This window comes from Haliotis cracherodii, unplaced genomic scaffold (assembly GCF_022045235.1).
Source record: "Haliotis cracherodii isolate W230 unplaced genomic scaffold, xgHalCrac1.p SCAF_1, whole genome shotgun sequence".
NCBI lineage: Eukaryota > Metazoa > Mollusca > Gastropoda > Lepetellida > Haliotidae > Haliotis > Haliotis cracherodii.
Genome location: NW_027266264.1, coordinates 43,950,073 through 43,973,984, shown reverse-complemented (window position 1 = coordinate 43,973,984; position 23,912 = coordinate 43,950,073). Strand labels below are relative to the sequence as shown.

At 37.8% G+C, this 23,912-nt stretch overlaps 1 protein-coding gene across 4 annotated transcripts in view; it reads left to right on the top strand.

Moving 5' to 3' along the window:
* LOC139478144 (small conductance calcium-activated potassium channel protein-like) overlaps positions 1–23,912 on the top strand; it is a 456,162-nt gene that overhangs the window by 227,622 nt on the left and 204,628 nt on the right. For all 4 annotated transcript variants that reach the window (XM_071260503.1, XM_071260487.1, XM_071260495.1 and 1 more), the window contains 2 exons: positions 20,511–20,621; positions 21,630–21,757. In XM_071260503.1, the coding sequence (XP_071116604.1) occupies positions 20,511–20,621; positions 21,630–21,757 (239 nt within the window). The remainder of the gene's footprint in view (positions 1–20,510; positions 20,622–21,629; positions 21,758–23,912) is intronic.

The following is a 23,912-nucleotide window of genomic DNA, read 5'->3' as shown; positions in this document are numbered from 1 at the left end:
TGCAGAGCATGATGGCATACAAATATGACAGAGCGCTGAATTATAAGATTTACAATGCAGTATTCAAACTGTTAATATTGGAGTTAATTATATGACACAGGTATTCCCTTGAAAATAGAATTACGTTTCTTACCAGCAAGAAATACATATTTTGCTAAATTGTTGCAAATACTTTGATTAGTCGAGCTGAATAATAAGAACATTTTCTCACGACTTGGAAACATGTGATAATAATTGGGTATGAGATTAGACCGCAGATCAAGATAGAACGGACACACCATACAAAAGTGGAACTCATCTTCGATAGCACTTACAACACAGAGGGGACAGAAACGTTCATGTCTTGGTATATTATGATATCTGCCTGTTTCAACCATAAGACGATGATTGGATCCGATAAAATTCAAGATATTAATTCGAAATAATGTTACATCAATTAATAGAATCCAGTTATTATATGAAAATTTATCCCTTACTGCAGAGAACAATTCAAGCTTAGAACAAGATTCACAATTATTGTGCAACACTTGATTTTCAATGTCTACGCTCCTTTGCCTAAACTGATGTAAGAATAAGTCAGATCTACCAACACCCTGTTGTAGCCATACCTCTGCAAATCCGTAAGAAAACAGCAATGATTTAACCTTGAGTGCCCAGCAAGCGTTGCCATTCTCTGCCCTTTTATATTGAAAACTATATGTTTTTTTCAAAATCAAATTGTTATCTTGTATCAATAGACGAAGCCAAAATTTTATAATTTTTAAATAATGTGACACTTTGACGGAGTTTCTCATCAAGACAGATTTTACAAAGCTATTTGGTGTGTTTCTACTCAAACCCAAAGTCAATTTACAGAATTTACTGTGCACGTTTTCAATGTCAGGTGATGCATGGAATCCCCAAACTTCCGATGCATATGTCAAAATTGGTAACACTTTTACGTCAAAAATTTTGAAACAGACATCTGGTGGCAGATATGAGAATTTACCTAGTCTAGACTGGAGGATTTGAATCACCTTCCAAGCTTGCTGGGCTAATGTCTTCTGAGTTAAACTCCACGAGCCAGAAGAGGATAACTGGACACCGAGATACTTATAATTCGATACTGTGGTGACATCATCATTTCCTATCCTAAATTTTTCCTGATTTCTAAGTTTTCCGCCATTTCTAAAAATGACAACTTTACTTTTATCAGTATTAATAGTAAGTTTCCATTTATCACAATATAAAGATAGTTTATCAAGTCGCTTTTGAAGACCAACAACTGACACGTCCATTAAAATAATGTCATCGGCGAACAACAAGATGAACAGTTCTAGAGTATGTAAGGTAACACCATGAGCATCACACTCCAACTCCTCGACAATGTCATTAATAAAAAATGAGAATAAAAATGGAGACAGCTGACATCCCTGTCTAACACCTGACATACAATCAAAGAAATCTGTAAGACCACAGTCCAATGAAACACAAGATTTGACAGAATTATACATATTTTTAAGAACTCTAAATACTCGTCCCTTGATACCATCCTTCCATAGTTTGAAAAATAAACCATTTCTATACACAGAATCAAATGCCCCTTTTAGATCGATGAAAGCACAGTATAGTCGACCTTTTTTGTAGGAAAGATATTTACTGATCAATGTCTCAACAACAAAGATGTTATCCGTGGTCTGAAAGCCCTTTCTGAAGCCAGATTGTTCTCCAACGATACAACTTTCCTGAAACGCCCAGTTATTCAACCTGTTACAGAGAATTTTTGCAAAAATCTTACCAGCTACGTCAAGGAGTGTTATAGGCGTATAGTTTTGGGGGTCACGTGATCTACCTTTCTTAAAGATTGGAAGAATAATACCAAAGGACCACTGATCGGGGAATATACCAGTAGACAAAACTAGATTAAATAGATCCAAAAGCATGTTCAGACAAACCGGTGGAGCGTTCTGAAAGAACTCGACTGATATACCTGAGAGACCTGGTGCTTTACCTGGCTTCATACTGCCTAGTGCTGATAACAACTCGTTTATACTGATAACTTCATCTAGCTCACTTTCTATATCAACAGTTCCATCTATCACTTCAGCTGAAATAGAGTTCACAAAATCATCAACAGATTTATAAAATTCAATAAAATCTTTACATTCACGGTTTCCATGAAATACAAATTCAAAATAACTCATCCATTCATAGGAAGTAATGTCTTTTGAAATCACAAACGATTTATTTTGCAAAGTACGCCAAAATCTCTTATTGTCATTATTATTCAAATAATTTACCAAATTGTTGGCAAAATTATTCTGGTAACAACGAGCTTTGTATGAGCACAAGTCTTTATACTCTCGCCAAGCCGATGTATATTGCAGTCTGTCAGCTTGGCTACCGGAGACATGAAATGCACGAAGCCATCGCCGCGCACTAGCACGTGCACTTTCACAGTCAAGATCAAACCAGTTACGTCTCTCGTTTGATTGACAGTTGATTGATGTGGACGGATTAGTTTCACAATGGCTGGCACATTTTGATAACATGTTTGTAAACAAATCAGTTGCACTGTTTACCTTGTTACAGGCTACTGCATCGTCGAATGCTGAATGTATCTCTGTCGATTGGTTATTCCAGTTCTCAACATACGTCGATTGATTTTCATCTCTCCATTTGTATATGGTTCTTGTTGATAAAAGACAACGGGAATTGACACTTGATGAAGTTTTTACTTTGAGAGAAAATGCAATTGGTAGGTGAGTGGAATCAACTTGATCTCCGGTTTGAAAAGATGATATCATCGGGAACGAGGTTTCAAATGTCAGTACATAGTCAATAACACTTTGACCATTGTTAGCAAAGCAAGTATGATTGCCCACCCCAGCATCCCCACCAACACGACCATTACAGATTCTGAGACCTGTAGTTTTACAGAGATCAAGTAAGTGTTGTCCTCTTTTATTTAAGACGTTATCTTGAGAGTGTCGTGGTATGAAATTACTATCCTCCACATAGTGTACATCTTCATCTATGGGCAAATGGGTAGTGTCATCGTTTTCAATATAATCATGTGCACAACCTGTCCGGGCATTGAAGTCTCCCATAATATAGATATGACAATTTGGGGAATCAGTTTTTAAATTGCTGATATCATTATCAAGGGTGTCAAAGATATTTTCAAGAGAGTAAACACTAGAGTTGGGTGGAGAGTAATATATGAGTGCAAGGAATAAAGTTTCACAACATGTTTCGAATTTAAGCCATAGGATATTTTCGGAATCAGTTTGGAATACAGAGCAAAATTCACTTATGTCATCACTCACCAGATACAGAAGTCCTCCAGAATTCCTGATAGCATTACGATGTTTACGTCTCAATTTCCGGAATTGAGAGAAGGCATTAAACACAAATACATCTGTCTCATCAGCCCAAGTTTCCACGAGGCCAACAATATGAAATTTGGCAATGTATTGTTTGAATGATGGCACATTTAGTTTTGATTTCAGACCCTCTATATTCCAGCACATGAATCTAATATCCGTCTCTTTGTCGGAAGGGCCTTGGCCAATCTGCTATTGTTCAGAAAGTGAGTCTTCATCTCCACAATAAGCAGAGCTGGGCAGAGGAGGGCGACGTTTGATGTGTTTCACGAGTTGAAGTTTAGACGAGTCTGTATCGTCCAGCTTGAAGAGGTCGTCGTCAATTTGGAGTTTGGTGTATCTCAGCATAGAGAATTTATTGTTCTGTCGAGCCTCATTCATAAAAGGTTTCAGTTTATTTCTGACCTTGCGTTCTTCCTCCGTAAAGTCATGGGAGATATGTATCTTACTACCTTTCAAATTTCGGGAAGAACCCATCACCTGAGATTTGTGTTTTGGGTGTGTGAACGTCACGAGGACTGGTCTGGGTCCAGGGGTTTTAGTCGTCAGTCTTCTTGCTGAAAGCACTCTTACATTTTCATCAGAAGGTTTCAATTTGTTTATAATAATTTCATTTATTTTTTCTTCAGTTTGGTCATAAGTTTCTCTCGTAGTTTCTTCCACATTATAAAACATAATGTTATTTCTTTTACTTTGGCTCTCCATGTTATTTATTTTACGTGTCAAGTATGAAACTTGTTCTTTTAGGGCAGAATTCTCATTACCCATCGCTTGGAAATCCTGTTCAATGCAATTTATCCGGTTAGACAGTGTTAAGAAATTGTCACTCATATCCTTTCTCATACCTCGAATTTCTTTCAGAAGTTCACTGTTACTGGGTTCGGAGTTTGGAGGTTTGGTGGTTTGTCTCGTCACTCTACTTGCACCTGTATCTTCTGGGCCGGGGCCTGGGTTTAGGTTGACATCATTACCCAGCTGGATTAGAAGCATAACACTCACGACGACGGCTGCTCTCACAAGCCTACCTGTACCTGCCGGCACGTGCATCATGGCGACACGCATGGCTTGAGCCAATTTCGCTCAGCGACCCATAAATGCGATAAAAGTTGAAGCAAAACTGCCAACACTTCCTCTATACGTTGCTAGATCACACCCCATACTTGTTTGTCATTAGGTTTCAATACATAAAGGGGTTATTGAAGTAGTATTGACGACTTCTACTGCATTTTCATCAGAGCTGCTTTTCGTGCGTGCTCTCACCTCGGTCAATTCAGCTTTTCTCATTCGAGAATAACCATGTTTACCACGTTGTTTTGCCAAAGCTTTCAACTCTCTGGCGAAAATCATTGTGGTATATATATACAAAATAAGACATTTGTCTAAATGGTTATATTTCCATATATCTTATTCTCCCTAACCTATTCCTCTCGTTGATGTAATCTTTCTTCCTAGCGTAAATAATCTGCTTCCTAACCCTATCAGCTCCGTGTTTCTTACATAAACAATAACGACATCTGACACCTATTCCGCATACAGAACACGTATAATTTACATTTCATTGTCTGATGTAAAAAGCATGAGTACCGCAATATACACCAACGCATGGTTTCTGACATTGAATTGGCTTCCCCATGAGTGTATATCTGCACAGATTCATGATTATACACCTATCATATCATCTGTCTAAATGAAAAGCACATATCAAGTCTCTCAACCAGCTTGTGCATAATTGTGTAGCTATAAATAGCAACTGCAGACAACCCAAACACTATAAATGCTATCTCGCGGTCCTTCTGAGCCTCTGACGGTGTATAAAACTCAGAGAGTGTTGGCCTCAGCATTGGGTCAAGTGTCTTTCCATAAGCGAGGAGGTATTCGTGCATGGTAGATTCAACATCCTTAAAAGTTTGAATTGAGTGTCCTTGTTTACGCAGTTCATCATTAATAAAATCTAATCTCTCCATTCTGTGCCTGGCCCATTGTGACTGGGCTGCTTCGAGTTGTTCTAATGCTTTATTATGTCGTTTACGCTCCTCTTCAACTTCTTTAGCGTTTGATTCCCTTAGAACAGAAAATAAATAATTACTCCCTGAAAAAGCTAGAGCATTAACAATAGCTCCACCAACCATCATCACAATTGTTGCCATGATGTTTCGAACTGTGTTCAATAATACTATGTTTATAAAATATTCAAATGTTTAATTACTTCATTATGTCTTCCGAGATAAGCCCTTGTTTGATGAGCATATCTTTAGTTGCCATTGCTAATCCTATATCGAGAATCATCATACCGATATCATAATCATTAAAATCTAGCTTTGGTGGTGTGGCTTTAGTAATCATTTTAGCTAGACGGGCATAGCCAATGGCCAAGCCGCTGACCACCGCTGAATGATACGTTGTGTTTACCAACATTTTACCGTCTGTAACTGGAGTAGTCATGCTTTTTATAACATTACATGAGGGCTTAACTCTAATTGAACCTCATCTAATTTTTGAACTTGTGACATTTTCTTGTCTCCGGTCTTATAAAATAACCATACCACCGTTATAGCAACAACCCCTAGTACGTAGGGGGCCCAAGTTTTAATCGGACGACTATGTTCAGTATTATGCATTAGTTTCACCTTCCTCTCCAACCCACCCTTCCTACCAGCTGCGACTTTTTTAGAAGGGAGTTTTTTAATCTCATCCCATTGTTGATACGCTAGCATTCCTTGACTATATAGTTGATTAGGCACGCCCTCGATAGTCAATTCTACTTTTGTAATCTTGGGATTGTAGAACTTCTCGGTATTTCTTTTAAATGCTTCAGAAGGGTCCTCAAACAACATTAAAATACGCTTCAACAATGGTGGGGATGTTTAGATATTCCACATCGTATCTTTTTTGTTCCTCGTGATCTTTCGATGTCGAAGCATGGGATCGTACAAAATAGCTAAACTTCAGGTATACTGATAATGATTTTGTCTGGCTAATTCGGGATCTGTTACCATATCATACTCCAGTGAGATATTGTCAATGGAATAGCTAGCATCTTCAACAGCTCTGATTACTCTACCGTAATCATTAAAAGTGAGTTCGTATTCTAACCTATCACCTAGGGATGCTTGATAGAAGGGCATGTGTGAATCTAGTAATTCAAAGTCGAGCGGAATATAGAATTGGTTACCTAATGCATCAGCAACAGCGAGATCTTTTACAACAGTATTATCACCATTATCAGCACCCACACGCAGTCTCAATGTGTTCCGATTACTAATACCCTAGTACTGTAAGTTTTCCCGCTCTTTATCTGTTCTCCAGAGATCCGTGTAACAGAAATATACATCGCTATCGTCAATACTCATAACCTCTTTACCGCTAATTTTAATAGAGATTTTCTTAACTATAGCATGACCTATGTTCTGAACAGGCTCCCTGCTAGCATCTGTAGAATTCAAACTAATCGTAAATGCTTGTCGGACAGTTCCTGGAACTAACACATCGTGAGCTCCGAGATTTGGAAAGCAAACCAGAAGTGTTTGATTCTGATCAATGGTACTCAGGTTTTAGTTATAGTTACAGACTGGCGAATTGCTTTGACCCCTAATGGATCCCGAAGTCTACGTTGTAGGTTTAACTTGCGCCCGTATTGCGAAGACATTGTTATATTGAAATTATGTAACCTTATGTTTAATATAAAAATGGATGATTTTAATGTAGATGATTTTGATAACCCGAGTACAATCGAAGAGGGAACTGATGAAACCAGCTTTTTGAATCTTACCGATGAACTTTTACAATCAACCGTTAATGATTATTACGATACCTTTAAAGATGTTAGCCCAATTGGTCGTGACTATTCAAAGTTTACGATAGATAGTAAAGGAATATTGCGAATACGTGGTGAACCTGATATTGACCTTCTGCGTTATCGTACTCGTAAGCCCCTAGCTTTGTCTACGATAGCCGCTAAACAAGGCATCAACATTGTTCGTAATGAATTAGGTTTTGTAGACTACTCACGACGAGAAAAACTTTCCGCGAAGACTACTAAGGTTCTTCCGACTGTGCGTGATGAACTTGGTACTATAGATAATTTGGAAGAAAGCTTGAAGGTGGCCTCGGACGGGCTCTGAGAAATCTTGGATACCTACTACGATAATTCCACGGTCAGTGTACCATCCTCGGAGTTCAGTATTAGGGAATTACGAGGTCTTAACAAGGCAATGGAAACAATGCGGGGAGAACTCATCAATAATATAGCCAAGCTATTTGAACTCGACAAGCATATAGCTTATGAGAAAACAAAACTTGAACAGGCGGGTGATATATTCAGTAGACGTCGCGTTGCAGAAAGATTGCGTAACTTAGAAGACGAAAGATTGGCCCGCCTCGAAGCGGCTTCCAGTAATAGAAAGGCACTTTGTTCACAAATCAGTCAAATTCGAGAAACTATCGATCAAGTCCTCAACGATGATACTACACTGGCCAATAAAATTGAAACGTTGTTCAGAGAACAGGGGATAACCATTGCCAGTATTTTAACCGCATTGGGATTTATTATATCGACTTTGACTCTCATGTTAACCAGTGGTACAGGAGGTGGCACACCACCCAGTGATAAAAATGGTGTAAAAGAGTGGTTTTTAAAAAAGCATTTAAAAGCATTAGGAGAAGCACTGGGAAGGCTGGCTGGGATAAACTGCGTCTGCACTTTAGTAGATGGCTGTTGTGGTGTCTGTGGCTTGACTATTACCTTTTCGCCTGTGTTTGTTTGCGTTATTAATTCGGTGTTAATATCTGAATTTATACCGTTTTTTTGTTGATTGGTAGCAGTAACAATTTTATTATTATAGCCTATCACTTGACCGATCTTAAGTTCCATATTACTCGGAGACATATATAGTCCCGGCACATAAACATAGTCTACTTTGGATTGAGCGTACTGTAATACATCTTGATAACGTTTTATAGAAGATGGTATGTCAACTAGTGAATTAATAGCATCCTCCACGTTTGCAACAAACTGTTTTTGCACATCGAAAGCCATCCCAGAACCGATTATTCCCATTCTTGTTTGCGATTGTGCACCAAGAATTGCCCATACATAAGTTCTTATTGATTCATTAACTCTTACAACTCCTGCGTTAGTAAAATTATTTTCTGTTTTATCGTATAGAAATTCATTCCAAGCGTCTCCAGGTGGTTGCTCAACCTTTTGGACGGTGAAAGCAACACCACCCTTAAAGTTCATATGATCATCTCTCCACTCGTTACATGAGAGAGCAAAGCTCTGAAGAAGCCGACCCCTTTTCAGTAAATCATCGCTGACTTCTTTAACAGAGTGTGCACCAGCGTACGGAATACCTAGACCATGGTTAACTCCACTCAGACGCCAATCTTTACTCGTAGAAACATTAAATTCCTGATAAATACGTTTGAATGCCCACCTATTGTACGGATTATTTGATGCATTCCATGATCGATCCTGCGGTAATGGGGCACTAATTTCTTTAAGCATATGTTTAATCTGATAATACACATGAAACGATAAAACAGACTTATCTAGTTCAAATCCTGGGGCATAAAGAGATACACCACATCCTGTTGTTGGACACCATATGGCAATGTTTTACTGATTCTGCCAAAATTACATTGGATTGTGGAACCAATCGTGCACCATTTTATCGCTAGTTGCGTGACCCTGTATTTTTCAAAGATATCAGGGAATTTAACAAAAAAATTAGCACCAGAGGCACTTACTAACAATTACAAATATAAGTTGATTTCATATTTAGGTTATGATATAGTATCATTGTATATTTAATATGTATGTTACTCTCCTAGGAATAACAAATTGTCAGTCTATTGAAGTGCCTCATACTATTGATAACTTGGATGGACAACTTGAAGTCGCTCTATGCGATGTAACGTATTACCCACAGTGGACCAATATAAGTGCTGCGAGAGGTAATAATGAGATATATATAAATGAAAACAGTGTTATACCTGATGGGTATTACAGCGTTTGCTCCCTCAATGATGAAATTTTTAAGCCTATTGGAATTAGTCTCACACAAAATGAGTCGAATGGGATGCTGATTATAAAAACTGGAGAAAGGCAATATTTCTTTTCCAGGACATAGCAGCCACACTTGAATTTATTAATGGAAAAAATAGAATGTTAACAGTTCATGGAGTTAAATTACCCGATTTAGTCCCCTATAAAGAGTTGTGCATCCATCTTGATCAGATAAGCACGACGGATAATATTCAACTCAAAAGTCCTTCAACTCTACTCAGATCTATTCCAGTCAAAGATGAAAAATACAATAGCGGTAGAATGGAATCTTTCTCATCATTACAATATAAAAAATTAAAGCGTGGTATTATTTCAGATCTCAAAATTTCTGTTTTAGATTTAAAACATCAACCTGTGCATATAGGATACTTGAGTGTAACACTCCATATTATAAATAGTGGTTGATTCATCAGACCCTGGAATGCATAACCTTAGACAATGTAATACAATTGCGCTTTCCGATCTTGGAGACACAGAAGGATTCAGTAAACCCGGCACCAATGGCAAGTTATACGCTTTACACTTACAAGATAATGTATACAAGCGGAAAGAAGTTGCATTCACATGTAATCTAGGAGATTTAAGCGATGTGGACCTTAGTAGACTCCATAAAAACACTTCGTACAATCTTACTCGCAACGGTGATAATAAATGGACTATGATCGAAGCAAACATCGAGTGGCTATTGAATATCATCATTACCCCACCATATGTGATGATGGGTAAGGCACATAATTTAACTAAGATGATAAATAGTGGGGTCGTACTCGGGGCTTATGTCCCATCAAAACGAAAAAGTGTGTTAGTCTCTCCTCTGCCAGAAAACACAGGTTATATGTTATTTAGTCGTCGGGCCGTAAAAAATGTTAGTTTAAATTTGGTTACTGAATTCAATGATATTAAACAGAACTTGAGTGCAATACCTAATATTTCTACACTTATTATTGAAGTCTTGTTCGGAGATGCACCGGCAGATGCCTTCGAAATATTACCAGGTCTATCGATTAAATGGCTAAGAAACACCAATGTCAACGTTGCAGTATTATTCATATGGGAGCATCACCCGTTGCAACCCTTGAGGGGGTCCAAATTATTAAAAGTGACAGCATTTCTCTTACTAAGATATTCACGCCGTATAATATACATTTGATAAGGTTGTTGTATACTCTCAAAACATTTAAGCAAGACCAATTAAAGACTATTATATAATATAATAATATACACTATGGGTTCATATCCAGCGCTTGATGAGGCATCTGAAAAGTTGGATACTGTTGATGGATTTCGATTACATCGAATAAGCGACATAAAACATTGAATAGAGAAGGAGAAGGAGTTTAGACTTGGATTGTATAAAAAGTATCGTAGAGCCGTTAATGCTCTCGATGGAGTTGACATCATGCTTGTAACGGCTGGCATGGGACTCGGTATAGCTGGTGTCAGTTTATTATCAACTATAATCGCCGCGCTTATCGTACTTCATATGGAATTAGCGGCCGGAGTCTCAGGACTGGCAGGAATAGCGATAAAATTCATTTCTCGTAAGTTGCAAAAGAAAGCATTAAAACATGATAATATTCGGTTACTCACTGAAGCAAAGTTGAACAGCATTGAGGACCATATTTCAACAGCATTAGCTGATTGTAAGATATCCGAGTTTCGTTTAGTGCTGTCAGAACTCACCAAATACAATGCAATGAAGCAGGAGATTCAATCCAATTCTCATTAGACCAGTGGTATTAGCGAGATGAGAAAAAAAAGATTATAGAACAAGGGAGACAACAAGCGCGTCAATTATTCCATGCCAAAACCAAACAACTAGTTGGAGATTAAAAATAGATTGCTTCCTATCGTTGGATCATATTTAAACGAATGCTTACATTAGTAAAAATATTGATGTTTCTTTTAATACGATATCATGACGATTGTTAAATCGCATCATCATTTTGACATAAAAAATTCCCTCTGTATTGGTGGTATAGGTATATGAATCTGGCTCTAGTGGAAGTGAGCCAGAACCCCCATCATCTATACTACTCTCCTTGATAGGTAATACTAGGTTAGCTAACATAGAAAAACTCATACCAAATTAGATGGATAAGACAAAATATATAGTCCACTGTAGAAATCTCCAGTTATATCTATTGTTAGGCAGGAAACTAAAGAAAATACACAGAGTTCTAAAGTTTGATCAAAGCCCTTGGATGGAGCCCTACATAAGACTGAACACAGATTTTAGAAAAATGGCTACCAGTGATTTCGGAAAGAACCTATATAAGCTCATGAATAACTCAGTATTTGGTAAAGCAATGGAGAATCTAAGGAAGCGTGTTGATGTTAAATTAGTCAGATCTAATGAGGAAGAAAGACTCAGGAAACTTATAGCTAGTCCAGCTATTAACAGAACTAAGATATTTGATAACGACTTAGCCGCACTACATATGCAGAAGAGTAATATGAAATTCAACAGACCGGTGTACGTTGGTATGAGTATTCTTGACTTGTCAAAACACTTAATGCATGACTTTCATTTACAACAAACTTAAGAAGCAATACGGCGATAGATGCGAGGTGTTATATACCGACACAGATTCTTTGTTGATGGAAATACAAACCGAGGATGTGTATAAACATATGGCAGAAAAAATAGATATAGAGAATCTCACCTAAGTGTCTTTTGATATCAAATATATCAACACAAGTTGATAAAAGCGGGAAAACTCCGAGGCTTGCCAAGTGTAAAAAGTACAGCTAACAGTTTCAGTTGCAGAGCCATTAGTGATGTCATTTGATTGTGATGTCATGGTAACCAATGGCGTCACAATGGTCTGCAAAGCATTGTGATGCAATTTCATTGCAGCGATATCTACAGTGTAGATACTGCTTGATCTCACCCAAGCTATATCTCCTGTGGGAGCCAGTTTTTGATGATAAATAGAGATTCTTACACACCTGTGGGTGAGAAACCCATTTGAGATAACTGGTATCAAACATATGTGTGAGATCGAATTCCAGGCCTGTGATTGGCTACTCCATGGTGATGACCTGATGACGGACTACTTTCCTGAGTGTAAGTCATTCATAAGCTGCTCATGCTTCAGTCGAATGTTCACCTACGTCTGTCGGGTACAATAGGTCCGTGTAATTAATAATAAAAATAAACAAACTCGTCCTCGTCTGCGAGTTTGTTTGTTATTATTATCAGTTACATTATCTGTTGTTATATCAACATTATCCTTTTTTTAGAGTGTAAACAGCGACACATATGTCCCTCCTCTTCAAACCTCACTTCAAAATGGAATAAAATTCAAAATACATCACGCAGACTAATACACTTCATGTGCACAGTTTTGAATTCCCCCTTCTGTTTATCATTTACTGTCATTTTAGGCAATTCAAAATTACTGAAAGTGACTTCTGAAAATTAGATACATTGTAAACCTCACCAAATCAAAATATTTTTTGTGTGTTTAGAAATCTAAATATCAGATATTTACTTGAATAATTAAAGAAGAAAAATAGCATTTTAGCGATCACGGGTATCAAATCACTAATGATAATTCTGAAACGTCACTGATAAGCCTAGAATCGTTTAGAATGTTTTGGAAAATACGTTCTGCCATATTGGATTGGATTGTGTTTACAAAATGCCGGTTTTGAGACGCCTATTCGATCAGGTATATTTCAAACTCAGCTGCTATACATGTATCCCTGAATTCCTCATACATTTCCAAAACAATGGATAAATGGTCTTTGTTACCTATGCAAATTATCTAGACGAAATCATGTGAAATAAATTAGAGTCTAGGTATGGAAACAAAAACTGTGCTCGGAAAACTCTACTTGCTGAAATGTAAACAAAGCAAAATTCAGATTTTACACTGTGTAGTTTTTTTTAGAGGTACTTTCGTCTATTTGTTGCATACATTGGCTCGATCACGCGTTTGAGAATATTCATGGGAAGAGTATCGTTGCACTAATTATGGAAATACACATATACACATTACAATGATGTAAATTCAACAGAAGCCGTAAAAGTTTCCGTCCTGTGTGACGCCATGACTGACGCTAAATGACTTACAGTGATGACGTTAGTTATCTGCATTTCTGACTAATTCTCTTTGTTACATTGGAAAACATGGTAAAGAAATAACAGTACGCAGATTGTCAGAATGTTTCTGATTACTTACGTGAAACATTTATGTGTATACGATCCCTCAATCAACGAAAATCCTCCTCTGGAAATCCTGCGTACTGTTGTCAGTGAACACGCCATTTTGTAAAAGTCGGTCACCGATAGTGGTGTCATATGGAAGTAAACATTGTTGTACATATTTGGTAATTTCTTTGAGGTGTAAACTTTCAACTTGGCACCCAGCTGTTTTTTGTTTTTGTCTAGTTTGCATTTTCATCATCGCCTTGATAATCCATAGATAGGACGGAAACCTTTTTGTGTAGGGTCACATTATGTATGAGTAGTAAGCAGCACATAGGATGACGTCACTTATGACAGTGGTGTTATGTATTAATGCGCTACTGCAATCATGAGAATAGACAAAATTCATCGGTTCGATGCTACAAAGGTGCAATTTTAGGGTATGTAAGAAACAGATTACTGCACTCGTGCCTGTCAGATACCATTGATCTTACAACTCGTTGTTACAAAGTGTATCTAACTCGCTTTCGCTCGTTTGAAACAACTCGTTGTAAGATCAATGGTATGTGACAGACACTCGTGTAGTAATCTCTATATCTCACCCTCGTGTCTTTTGAGATCAAATATAGCAACACTCGTTGATAAAAGTGGAAATTTTTTTGCCACTTTTATCAACAAGTGTTGATATATTTGATATCAAAATACACAAGGGTGAGATTTTATTTATCATCCAACATCATTCTTCCAACTTTTTCAATTTGTAGACAGTAATTAGCAGTGTCTTCAGTGTAAAAAGTACTGCTAACAGCTTCAGTAGCAGAGCCATTAGTGATGTCATTTGATTGTGAAATTATGGAATTATTATGGTTCTGTTCGGATGAACAAAACCTTCCAAATGGCGTGCTGGTTTTCTTGGGGGAATAAGTCAGCAAAGAGCCGGAGTCACAGGAGACTAGTTAAAATTTTATTTACAAGAACAATTAACAATGAACAATTTACAAATCTTAGAATATAGCTGAGGGTGCCACAGAGAGTTGGTACAACCCTCTGGGCTGTAGGAGAGAGATCTGCTTGGTATAAGCATCAAACCCCTTCAGCTTAACATTTTGCTTCTGTGTGTATTTAACAAAAAAATAGAACAATAAAAAGGAATATGATTGGTTGATACACGATGGGTTGTGCCCTATGCTAAATGAATGGCTAGACAGAGGTGAATACTTAATCCTGTTAAACCTGTTGGCACTAATCTTGTTGACATATTTACTGGGTGCTTGGAAAGAGATTATGGTATCATTATAGACAAGCTTGTATTGGGGCTAATCCTTAATGAGTTTAAATTGTAGTAATTGTTGAATGTTATTCTAATATAGGTGATGACAGATTTACTTAAATAAAATAGTTCAAGGCAATCTATAAGAGACATATCTTTTGTCTGGGAGATGGGATCTTGATACCTTAGGCTAGCATCTATCTAAAAAGCTATAACTGAAACTACTGATATTTTATATATGCATTTTACCTGATGATAAGTATTACTTGCTAACTTACAATTATATGTAATGATGTATAAATATTACACCATGATAACTCATAAAAGCACTTGATGTGGATCTAATTATTATAGGAAAACTTAGTATAAATGTTATAGCATGACATCATGGTAACCAGTGATGTCACAATGGTCTGCAAAGCATTGTGATGTAATTTCATTGCAGCGATATCTACAGTCTAGATATCGCTTGATCTCATCCAAGCGATATCTCCTGTGGGAGCCAGTTTTGGATGAGGCAAAAAAGATAACAGCACAGTAAATAAAAAGGTGTTAGGTAAGATGAAGGATGAATGTGCTGGAACTCCTATTGCGGAGTATGTTGGATTAAGACCTAAGATGTATTCTATAAAGAAGTCCGATAATGGGGAGATAAGAAAAGCTAAGGGTGTTAAGAAGTATGTGGTAAAAGAGCATATCAAACACGAACAGTATAAAGAATCATTATTCAAGGGTAGAACATTCAAACACGAGATGAACACTTTAAGAAGTGTCAGTCACAGGATATATGGATTAAGAATGAACAAGACATTATCCCCCTTTTGTGCAGCAAACAACAACAAACAATGGAATATAATATCATAATTTATTTACATTGGCTACAAAGGGGGGCTACCGCGGTTGCTGGTGCTAGTGGGTCGTAAACCCGAGTGTTAGGAATAGAGAAAGAGTACCCTGAGGATCGTGGATCCTGGGTTGATAGCTTGTTAGTGGATCGTCAACCCGAGTATTGTTGTGGATTAATCTGAGATCTAGGATCCCAGTATTAGTATAGATGTACCCTTGGAGGTCGTGAACCCCGGGTGTTAGGCTAGGGAGAGGTATATGGTATGAGTTGGGGGCTACAAGACCCCCTGCCTGATGGAGCAACCAAGGCAGCCTCACGAGGTGGTATGAAGGGGATGGATGGTGGGAGAAGCATAAACGAGATGGCTTTGAGAGAAACGAGAACAAGCGGATGGTGAGTGAAGGGTTAAATAGGCTTTAGTGAGTGACGTCAGAATCATAGGTTTGCGCATGCGTTGCCGACAAAGTATTGGATTGTGGGATAGGTAAAGTGTAACCTGATCCATAGCAGAAAAATGGAGTACGAGGTACAAGTGATGACAGTTCATAATAAAATATACGACGTTGTAGGATACATAAAGCACAAGAAGGTGCAGCTAAGGTACTAGTTGTTTGTGCACAAACTAAAATAATAAATTTGACATTTGATACAAAGAGATGGATTGATAAGGATGGTGTAACTACCTATGCTTATGGTTATGGTGGTAATACTGTATCGTTGGGAACAATGAGCAACTCTACTCGTACAAATACCCTGCCCATCTTTAAGATAACAAAGAATTAGGGCGGCAGCGATACAGGAAGGTCATGGTACGATACACATCTCGATATTCTGGTCACCATACGATACGTATCTCGATACGCAATGATAAAAAAACAAGACTTAAAGCATGTCAAAATTGAACCTTTCATGATTTTGGAACAGTCAAAATTATTTTATAATAACAAGACTACTGAAGTTGTTCAGCTTCAAGTGGAACTTTCTCTAACTTTCCTTCAAAACAATTCAAAGTTTGAACACCAGAAAATAATTAATGTACTCCACCAGTGATACAACTTCAAAGAATTTTGATGCAATGGTCGAAGAAATTGTATCTGAACATATTGTTTAATCAGGAATAATATCTTCCAATATTGTGTTACCTTAGTTGCAGCCTTTTCTATATATATATATATTTAAAATTATAAGAACCACAAGTGTAGCATTTTGGTACTGGTGATTGCTGTCGCTGGATATTTTTACGTATGGAACAATTTGACCAGTCACCCTAGGGACTTCCTGTGCTACATGTATTTCGATTGCGATAGCGTTATGTTGACATATATTAGCCAAATTGCCACAAATATGACTTTTAACGAGTCAAAGTATGGCATTTTTAATATATAGAATTAAAAACATCACATTAATAAAAGAAATCCCATATATGATATACAACGGACAAATGTATCAGAGAAGGTAATTTTTAATCATTAATGTCCAAAGAAGGAATTTAATTAACGGTGGTAACAATAATTTGTTCCAAGCACCTATAAGTTATAAGTCTAAATTATAAGTCCCAAGCACGAGAATCTGATGGCACACAAGTTCAGTAGCGTGTATGGCCACCATGTGGGTTGACAACTGCCACACAACGCCTCTGCATGGACCTTGTGATGCTTGTGAACACATTGAGACCATTGTTGCTGCAAAATGGTGCCAAGATCTTGCAAATTCTGTGGTTGGTTCTGGAGAGTGCGCAGACTTCTGCCAAGAGCATCCCAGACGTGTTTGATGGGATTGAGGTCGGGAGACCTTGACTGCCAGTCCATGACGTTGACTCCCGCATTCTGAAGGAAATTCCTTATCAAAATTGCTGTGTGGGGTCTGGCATTGTCATGTTGGAAGATCAAACCGGGTCCATGTGCTGCCATAAAAGGCAGAAGTTCTGGTGCCAGTACCTGGTCGCTGTAAGCAGCAGCTTTGAGGTTGCCACCCACGGATGACAAGAAGCCTGGAACGTGCATTGCCACAGAAAGCACCCCACACCATGACACTTCCGCCTCGAAATCTGTCAACTTCCTGTACACAACACTGGGCATAACGTACATGACGGCGCCTCCACACCCTCGCCCTACCATCAGCAAATCGAAGATTAAATCGGAATTCATCACTGAAGACGACTTGAGTCCATCATAAGTTTCACTATGCCCACAATTGACCTTGACGTCTGTGTAATTGAGTCAGAATCGGCCCACTGTATGGCCGTCGTGCTTGAAGGTGAGCAGTTCTCAGACGGTTTCGAACAGTTTGCGCACTCAGTCTACCCCTAAACAGTTCATTTCTGGTTGATGTAGCCATCAAAAATCGGTTACGGAGGTGATGTAAGACAATCTGATTATCCTCTGCATGTGACGTCCCATGTGGTCGACCTCGCCGAGGGCGATCAGCGGTGGTACGCGTTTGCTGTAGACGCGTCTGTAAATCATAAACAGTACGTCAACTACAACCCATCGTCCTTGCAACTTCAGCTACGGACGTTCCCATCTACTTACATGCCGATAGCACGTTCATGTTGCACATTTGAAAGGCGTGGCATGACTTGTGTTTTTCTTTTTTTGTTAATGACTGCTAACAAGTATGGCTGAAAACACGTGCAGTATTATGACCACGTGACCAGTTGCACGTGAAAAAACACTTTTGCCACTATAATACTGTGCACATGATTTTGATCGATTCACCTGCACAAAAACGGGTGTTATCTGAAGACAATACGTGGCCATTACTGTTTAAAGACACAATAAGGGCCCACAATGATAACTGGTCAAAATGTTAAAATTTTAGGATTGTGAAGTTTTTAATTTGGTTCATTATATGTATCCATTCTCTAGCAGCTAAAGTTCGTTTCAATGCATCAAAAGCGGTAATCTGACCGTGCTCAGTGCATAAGCTACTTCTGTTGAATCTTTTGAGGTTAATGGTTCAGCCTCTTTGTACCGACTAGCCACATCCACTACTGTTAAAGCGTATTTATACGTTTTGCGTCTTACCTTATCATGGGGAAGAAACAAGAGGTCAGCCTGATGAACTTCATTTGTTGTAAAAATATCAAACTTCTTCCTCGGTAGATAACACGGGGCTGGTAAGTATATTTGCCACATTGCTTGTTTCTTTAACCAATCCTTGGCCACATCTTTAGGTACCTTAGCCGCAGTGGCTAATTTTTGTATTGCTCCTATACCTTTCCAATATCCTTGCGGGCTATAGTAAATTTTGTCCATTATTAATTAATATTGATGTTTCTTTTAATATGAGTCATGACGATCATTTAATTGCATTGTCCCTTTTGCATAAAAAATTCCTCTGTAGTAGCAGTATAGGGGGGTAAATCTAGCTCCAGTGGAAGTGAGCAAGAATTGTCATTTCCCATAAAAAATTATATCATATATAAGCATTGATAGGGTTCAGCAATGGTTCAGGTGGTGGTGAGCTAGAGCACTTTTCATTACAATTTAGCGTAGTCTCATGACGATCATTGAATCGCACCCTGGTGTTTGCATAAATATTTCCCTCTGTAGTAGCAGTTAAGGGGTTGCTCCAGTGGAAGTGAGCTAGAACTGTCATTCCCTAAACTACTCTAGTCTTCAATTTTGTGAAGATTTTGGTGTATTTCAAGCGATATAAACACTGGAAATTTATTGTTATTTTGCACCTGTGAAGCAACACCTTGGGAAAATTCCTCATCCTATGAAAAAAGACTTGAAGTGGGAACTTGAGAGACTGGAATAATGAATAACACCTGCAGATACTCCGACTGTCTGTGTCTCCAGGCATGCGATTATGAATGAGCCATCAGATCAGTATACATGCATCGGCCTGGAGCCACTCATACAGACTCTGAAGAGGAGTCATTCCCTCTCCAGGTGATGGAATATAAAACGTTGATGCCAGAGAATAACCAATCTTGATTATCTGATGAAACACATTCCATTGGGCATAAAAGGCAGAATAGTGGCAAAAATTATATGAATATAAGTGATGACACCAGGTGTTCACAAACCAGTATCATCCTTCCTGATATATAAGAAGCCAGACTCAAAATGTTACCTCAATATGTTTGAAACTTTGGCTGCAGTTATCATTTAGCACCTGAAATTGTTCAGTTGTGTGTAGACTAGGCACTTCAAGACTTACATGGATCATTCAAGTAACCAATGACATCTTGATCATTGGAGAAAGCAAGACGAAAGGAACAGCAATTGCAGATCATTTCTCCTGCTTGGGGTAATTATTCAATCTAAAATTGGTTGTAAGTTCAGACCTAATGTGGTGAATGTATTGCATGGCAACCATGGCAGTAAGGGTTTGGTAAAGGAAAAAACAGTTGAACAAGTTTGAGCAAGTTGTGCAAGGACAACAGGTCAGCATTTTGGCTGATTTGTGTTTCAGTTAAACTTTGCCGGTCAAAGGCAGAATACTCATTGCTGTGTCAGTGGGTGCAAGGGCAAGGGACCTACACCAATGAGGGATCTGCACTGATTGGGACTCTCAAATCTAATTTCCAAGAGCTGCAAGGTGCAGAAAGATGAAACTTTGTTTGATTAATAATGGCTAAAAGAAAATTCAAGGTTTTTGTAGGCATTGATGCGAAAATAATTGTTTCTTTCCTGTCCATTGCATGAATTTGGAAAGGTGGTGTGGATATTTGAAGTTTCTTATATTTTTTCTTCCTAATTCTGGTGAGCTACAGATCCTGTGGCCCTATTCTATATTACAATGATCTCTTTCATGTTATCAAAGAGTTATACCAGACTATTCTTCTCTTCCAGGGTGCTGGATGCACAGCACTTGTTGTTGCTGTCATTGCAAGAAAGCTTGAACTGAGCAGAGCAGAGAAACATGTTCATAATTTCATGATGGATACTCAGCTTACAAAGAGGGTAAGACTCTTTCATATATCCCTTCTTAATTAGCTAAATTGGTGTTTTTTCCCCCTGCTGATAACTTCTGCACAAATTGATTGTTTTTGATGGCCAACACATTTAGTCAGTGTGAGTGAGTGAGTTGGGTTTAATGCTGCTTTTAACAGTATTCCCGTTATATTGCGACGTGTCAGCTTAATGTGGGAGGAAAGCCCGAAGTGATGTAGGTCTCAAAGGTTTTCCACTTTGACAGTATGAAGGAAGTCAAAGGTATGCATGGTGATGACAAACCTAAAGACAATAATCAAGGTGAATCTGGGATTCAAACCCACATACATACTTTTCTGGCATGCCTAAGGGATGCAGTTCTACACAGCAAAGTCTGGTTTTTGACAACATGACCAGCTGTGACCCCCAACAATAACTTCGTACATATCAGGCTTAGGGTGCAGTTGTTTAAGGTCAAGATCTGTGCAACCACAAATGACACTAGCAGTGACACTAATGATGACTCACAATCTCATTGCTTGTCATAAGAAGTAATAAATTAGGAACCCAAGCGGATTCCAAATTAGTAGGATCCCTTGCAGCTGACACTGGTTGTGAGAGGTGACTCAGTGGATTGGGTGGTCCTGCTTGGTGAGTTGGTTGATGACGAGTCAGTGTGCCCCGGTGGATTGTTGCATATAATATCAATCACTGTATTGTCTGTTCCTGACTCAACTATGATCTTGTACCTCTTTTTATCCCCTGTCACATTAGATGTTTGAGTTAAGTCTTAGTCTTCAGTATTTATGCAGAAAATATCTAATATCAATGCTGGCATTCTTTGTTAAGTGGTAGTCTTTCTTGCCTGTTAAACTGTTGACTATATATCCAGGTGAGCTACACTGCTGTGGCACTATGTTATCTTACTTAGAATGTACCTGGTGAGCAACGCCTTCTTGCCTCGAATTGTTCTCCATGTATCTATTGCATCATACAGTTGATATGCTAATTGATTATTTTGTTTACTGTCTTTTATAGCTAAAGAATGCTGCAGCCAATGTACTTCGTGAAACTTGGTTAATTTACAAATACACCAAATTGGTGAAAAAAGTGAATGGCAGTCGTGTGAGGTCACATCAAAGAAAGTTTCTCCAGGCAATTCACAGGTATTTGACCTTACAAACTCAGTTGTTGTCTGTGTGTTTGTTAACATTCTCAAAATAGAGCAACCTGCTCCTGCTAATTTTGAGTTTCTAATCATCTGGTCCACAGGTCCAAGTGAACATTCACCTCATCTCAGTGGAATCCTACCTCCAATCAAACTTTATTAGATCAATTGATCATGATATGAATATTTCCAGGTAGAATATTTAAAATCTCTTCAAACAGTAATTCTACCATGGCAAAGAAGAATGCTTGATTCTGGTTGGTCAAAATAAAATTAAAAGCAGGTATATAGCATATTAATATGCCCTTTCACACAAAAAACATAACCATTGTGGTGTTTGCTGATAGTAGAGTAGGCAATCTACTGACCAAATAATCACAAACAGCTGTGGGGGGGGGGGGGTGAGGCAAATGACGTTTATTTTATTGGTAGGTATGATTGTACGTACATATTTAATTCAGCCTGAAACAATTAAAGTACAACATAAGCAAATATAACATAGAAATAAATAAATACAATCCGTTATAGTTACTCTTTAAATTTCTAAAATATCACTTCCATTAAATGAAAAACACTTACTTTACATTACACAATACATCAGACGTATCCGTACAATACATCAATACACAGATACAAAATATATTAATATGACAATAAAGTGATATTGAACATACTGTATGTAACTTTGGTAAGAACTACAAATAATGAAAGATAGAATATTTATACAATATCTAAGATGACATTACATACCAGATAGGTGAAACCTGTACTGGTCATACCGGTAACAATGATTGCATGGTGAACGTTGCCACTGACAAATCTGCATAATAAAGACATACAAATGCAGAATACTATATGCAAGTGATATCCTATGGTAAAATAGTGTATAAAAATATATAGTACAACAGCCACTCATATCAGTGAGTGAGTACGGTTTTACGCCGCTTTCAGCAATATTCCAGCAATATCACGGCAGGGGACATAAGAAATGGGCTTCACACATTGTACCCCACTCATATCAGACATACAACACTTATACACCTGCACTTACCAATATACAGCAAGCATACAGACATACATTTACTTTCCATTACTGTACAGAGGGGTTTATAATATTTAGTTTATATATATATTTAGGTTTCATGTTTAATACTGTCTTATACAGATAATAATAACTCACTGAACTGTGAGTTCATCAAGAACTATAAATATATACAAGATGCATTATGTTTCTAATAAATCAAATTAAGAATGCATTCTACAATATTTATTATTTCTAATCTCAATAATTAGAAACCATCCATATATACATCATAAAATAAATAATCAACTAACCTTAAGTATGAATGAATTCCTTCACATATCCAAATCCTCACATGATAAGAGTATGTGGTCTTTCCTTCTGAGGTGACAGTAGCAACTGATTTTGTAAAATTCAACAGCTAAACATTGCTGTAGCTATGGCCAGCTTGGCCTATCAACAAGACAATAGACTGGGCCGGGGCGTGCTGGGGCAAAGAGTGCTGTAAGTCAAAAGCATGCAGTGTGACAATTAGTGGAAGTTAGACTGAGAGTAAGCTTACTGAATGTTACAGAGCTATGGAATGAATGTTTGAGGTATAAAATATTAAGGTATAAAACATAACTAATATTATATTCTTATCATGTAAATATCGTAATAAACTAATTAGTTAAAATAGTAACAAGGCTACCTTACTACCAGAGACCATATAATAGAGGGACGGCCTTCCCCAACAGTTTATCACTAACCATCAGCGCTACGGTCTGGCTTGTAACTGATACACCCCGACACCCTGCTGTTAACCTCCTGGAACCGCTGCACGGGAGCAGTAGATGTGCAGACATTCACAACTGACCATTCTGGTGACCACGTAAACAATATTACATAATATCCGGGGTTTTCGAGGTCGTGTGAAGAAAAAGCCAATCCGATGTCAAAAGTATTTTATAGTTTATTCTATTTGTTTTAAAAATCAGTTAATATATCTCATTTTATGCTACAATTGTATAACTATCATAAATAAACAAATATACCAAATATACTACGAATACCACAGAAAACTACGATCCGGTAAATTGCACAGGAACTGGAAGTGTAAATAAAATTCATCCAGACGCAAGGAAGACACTTG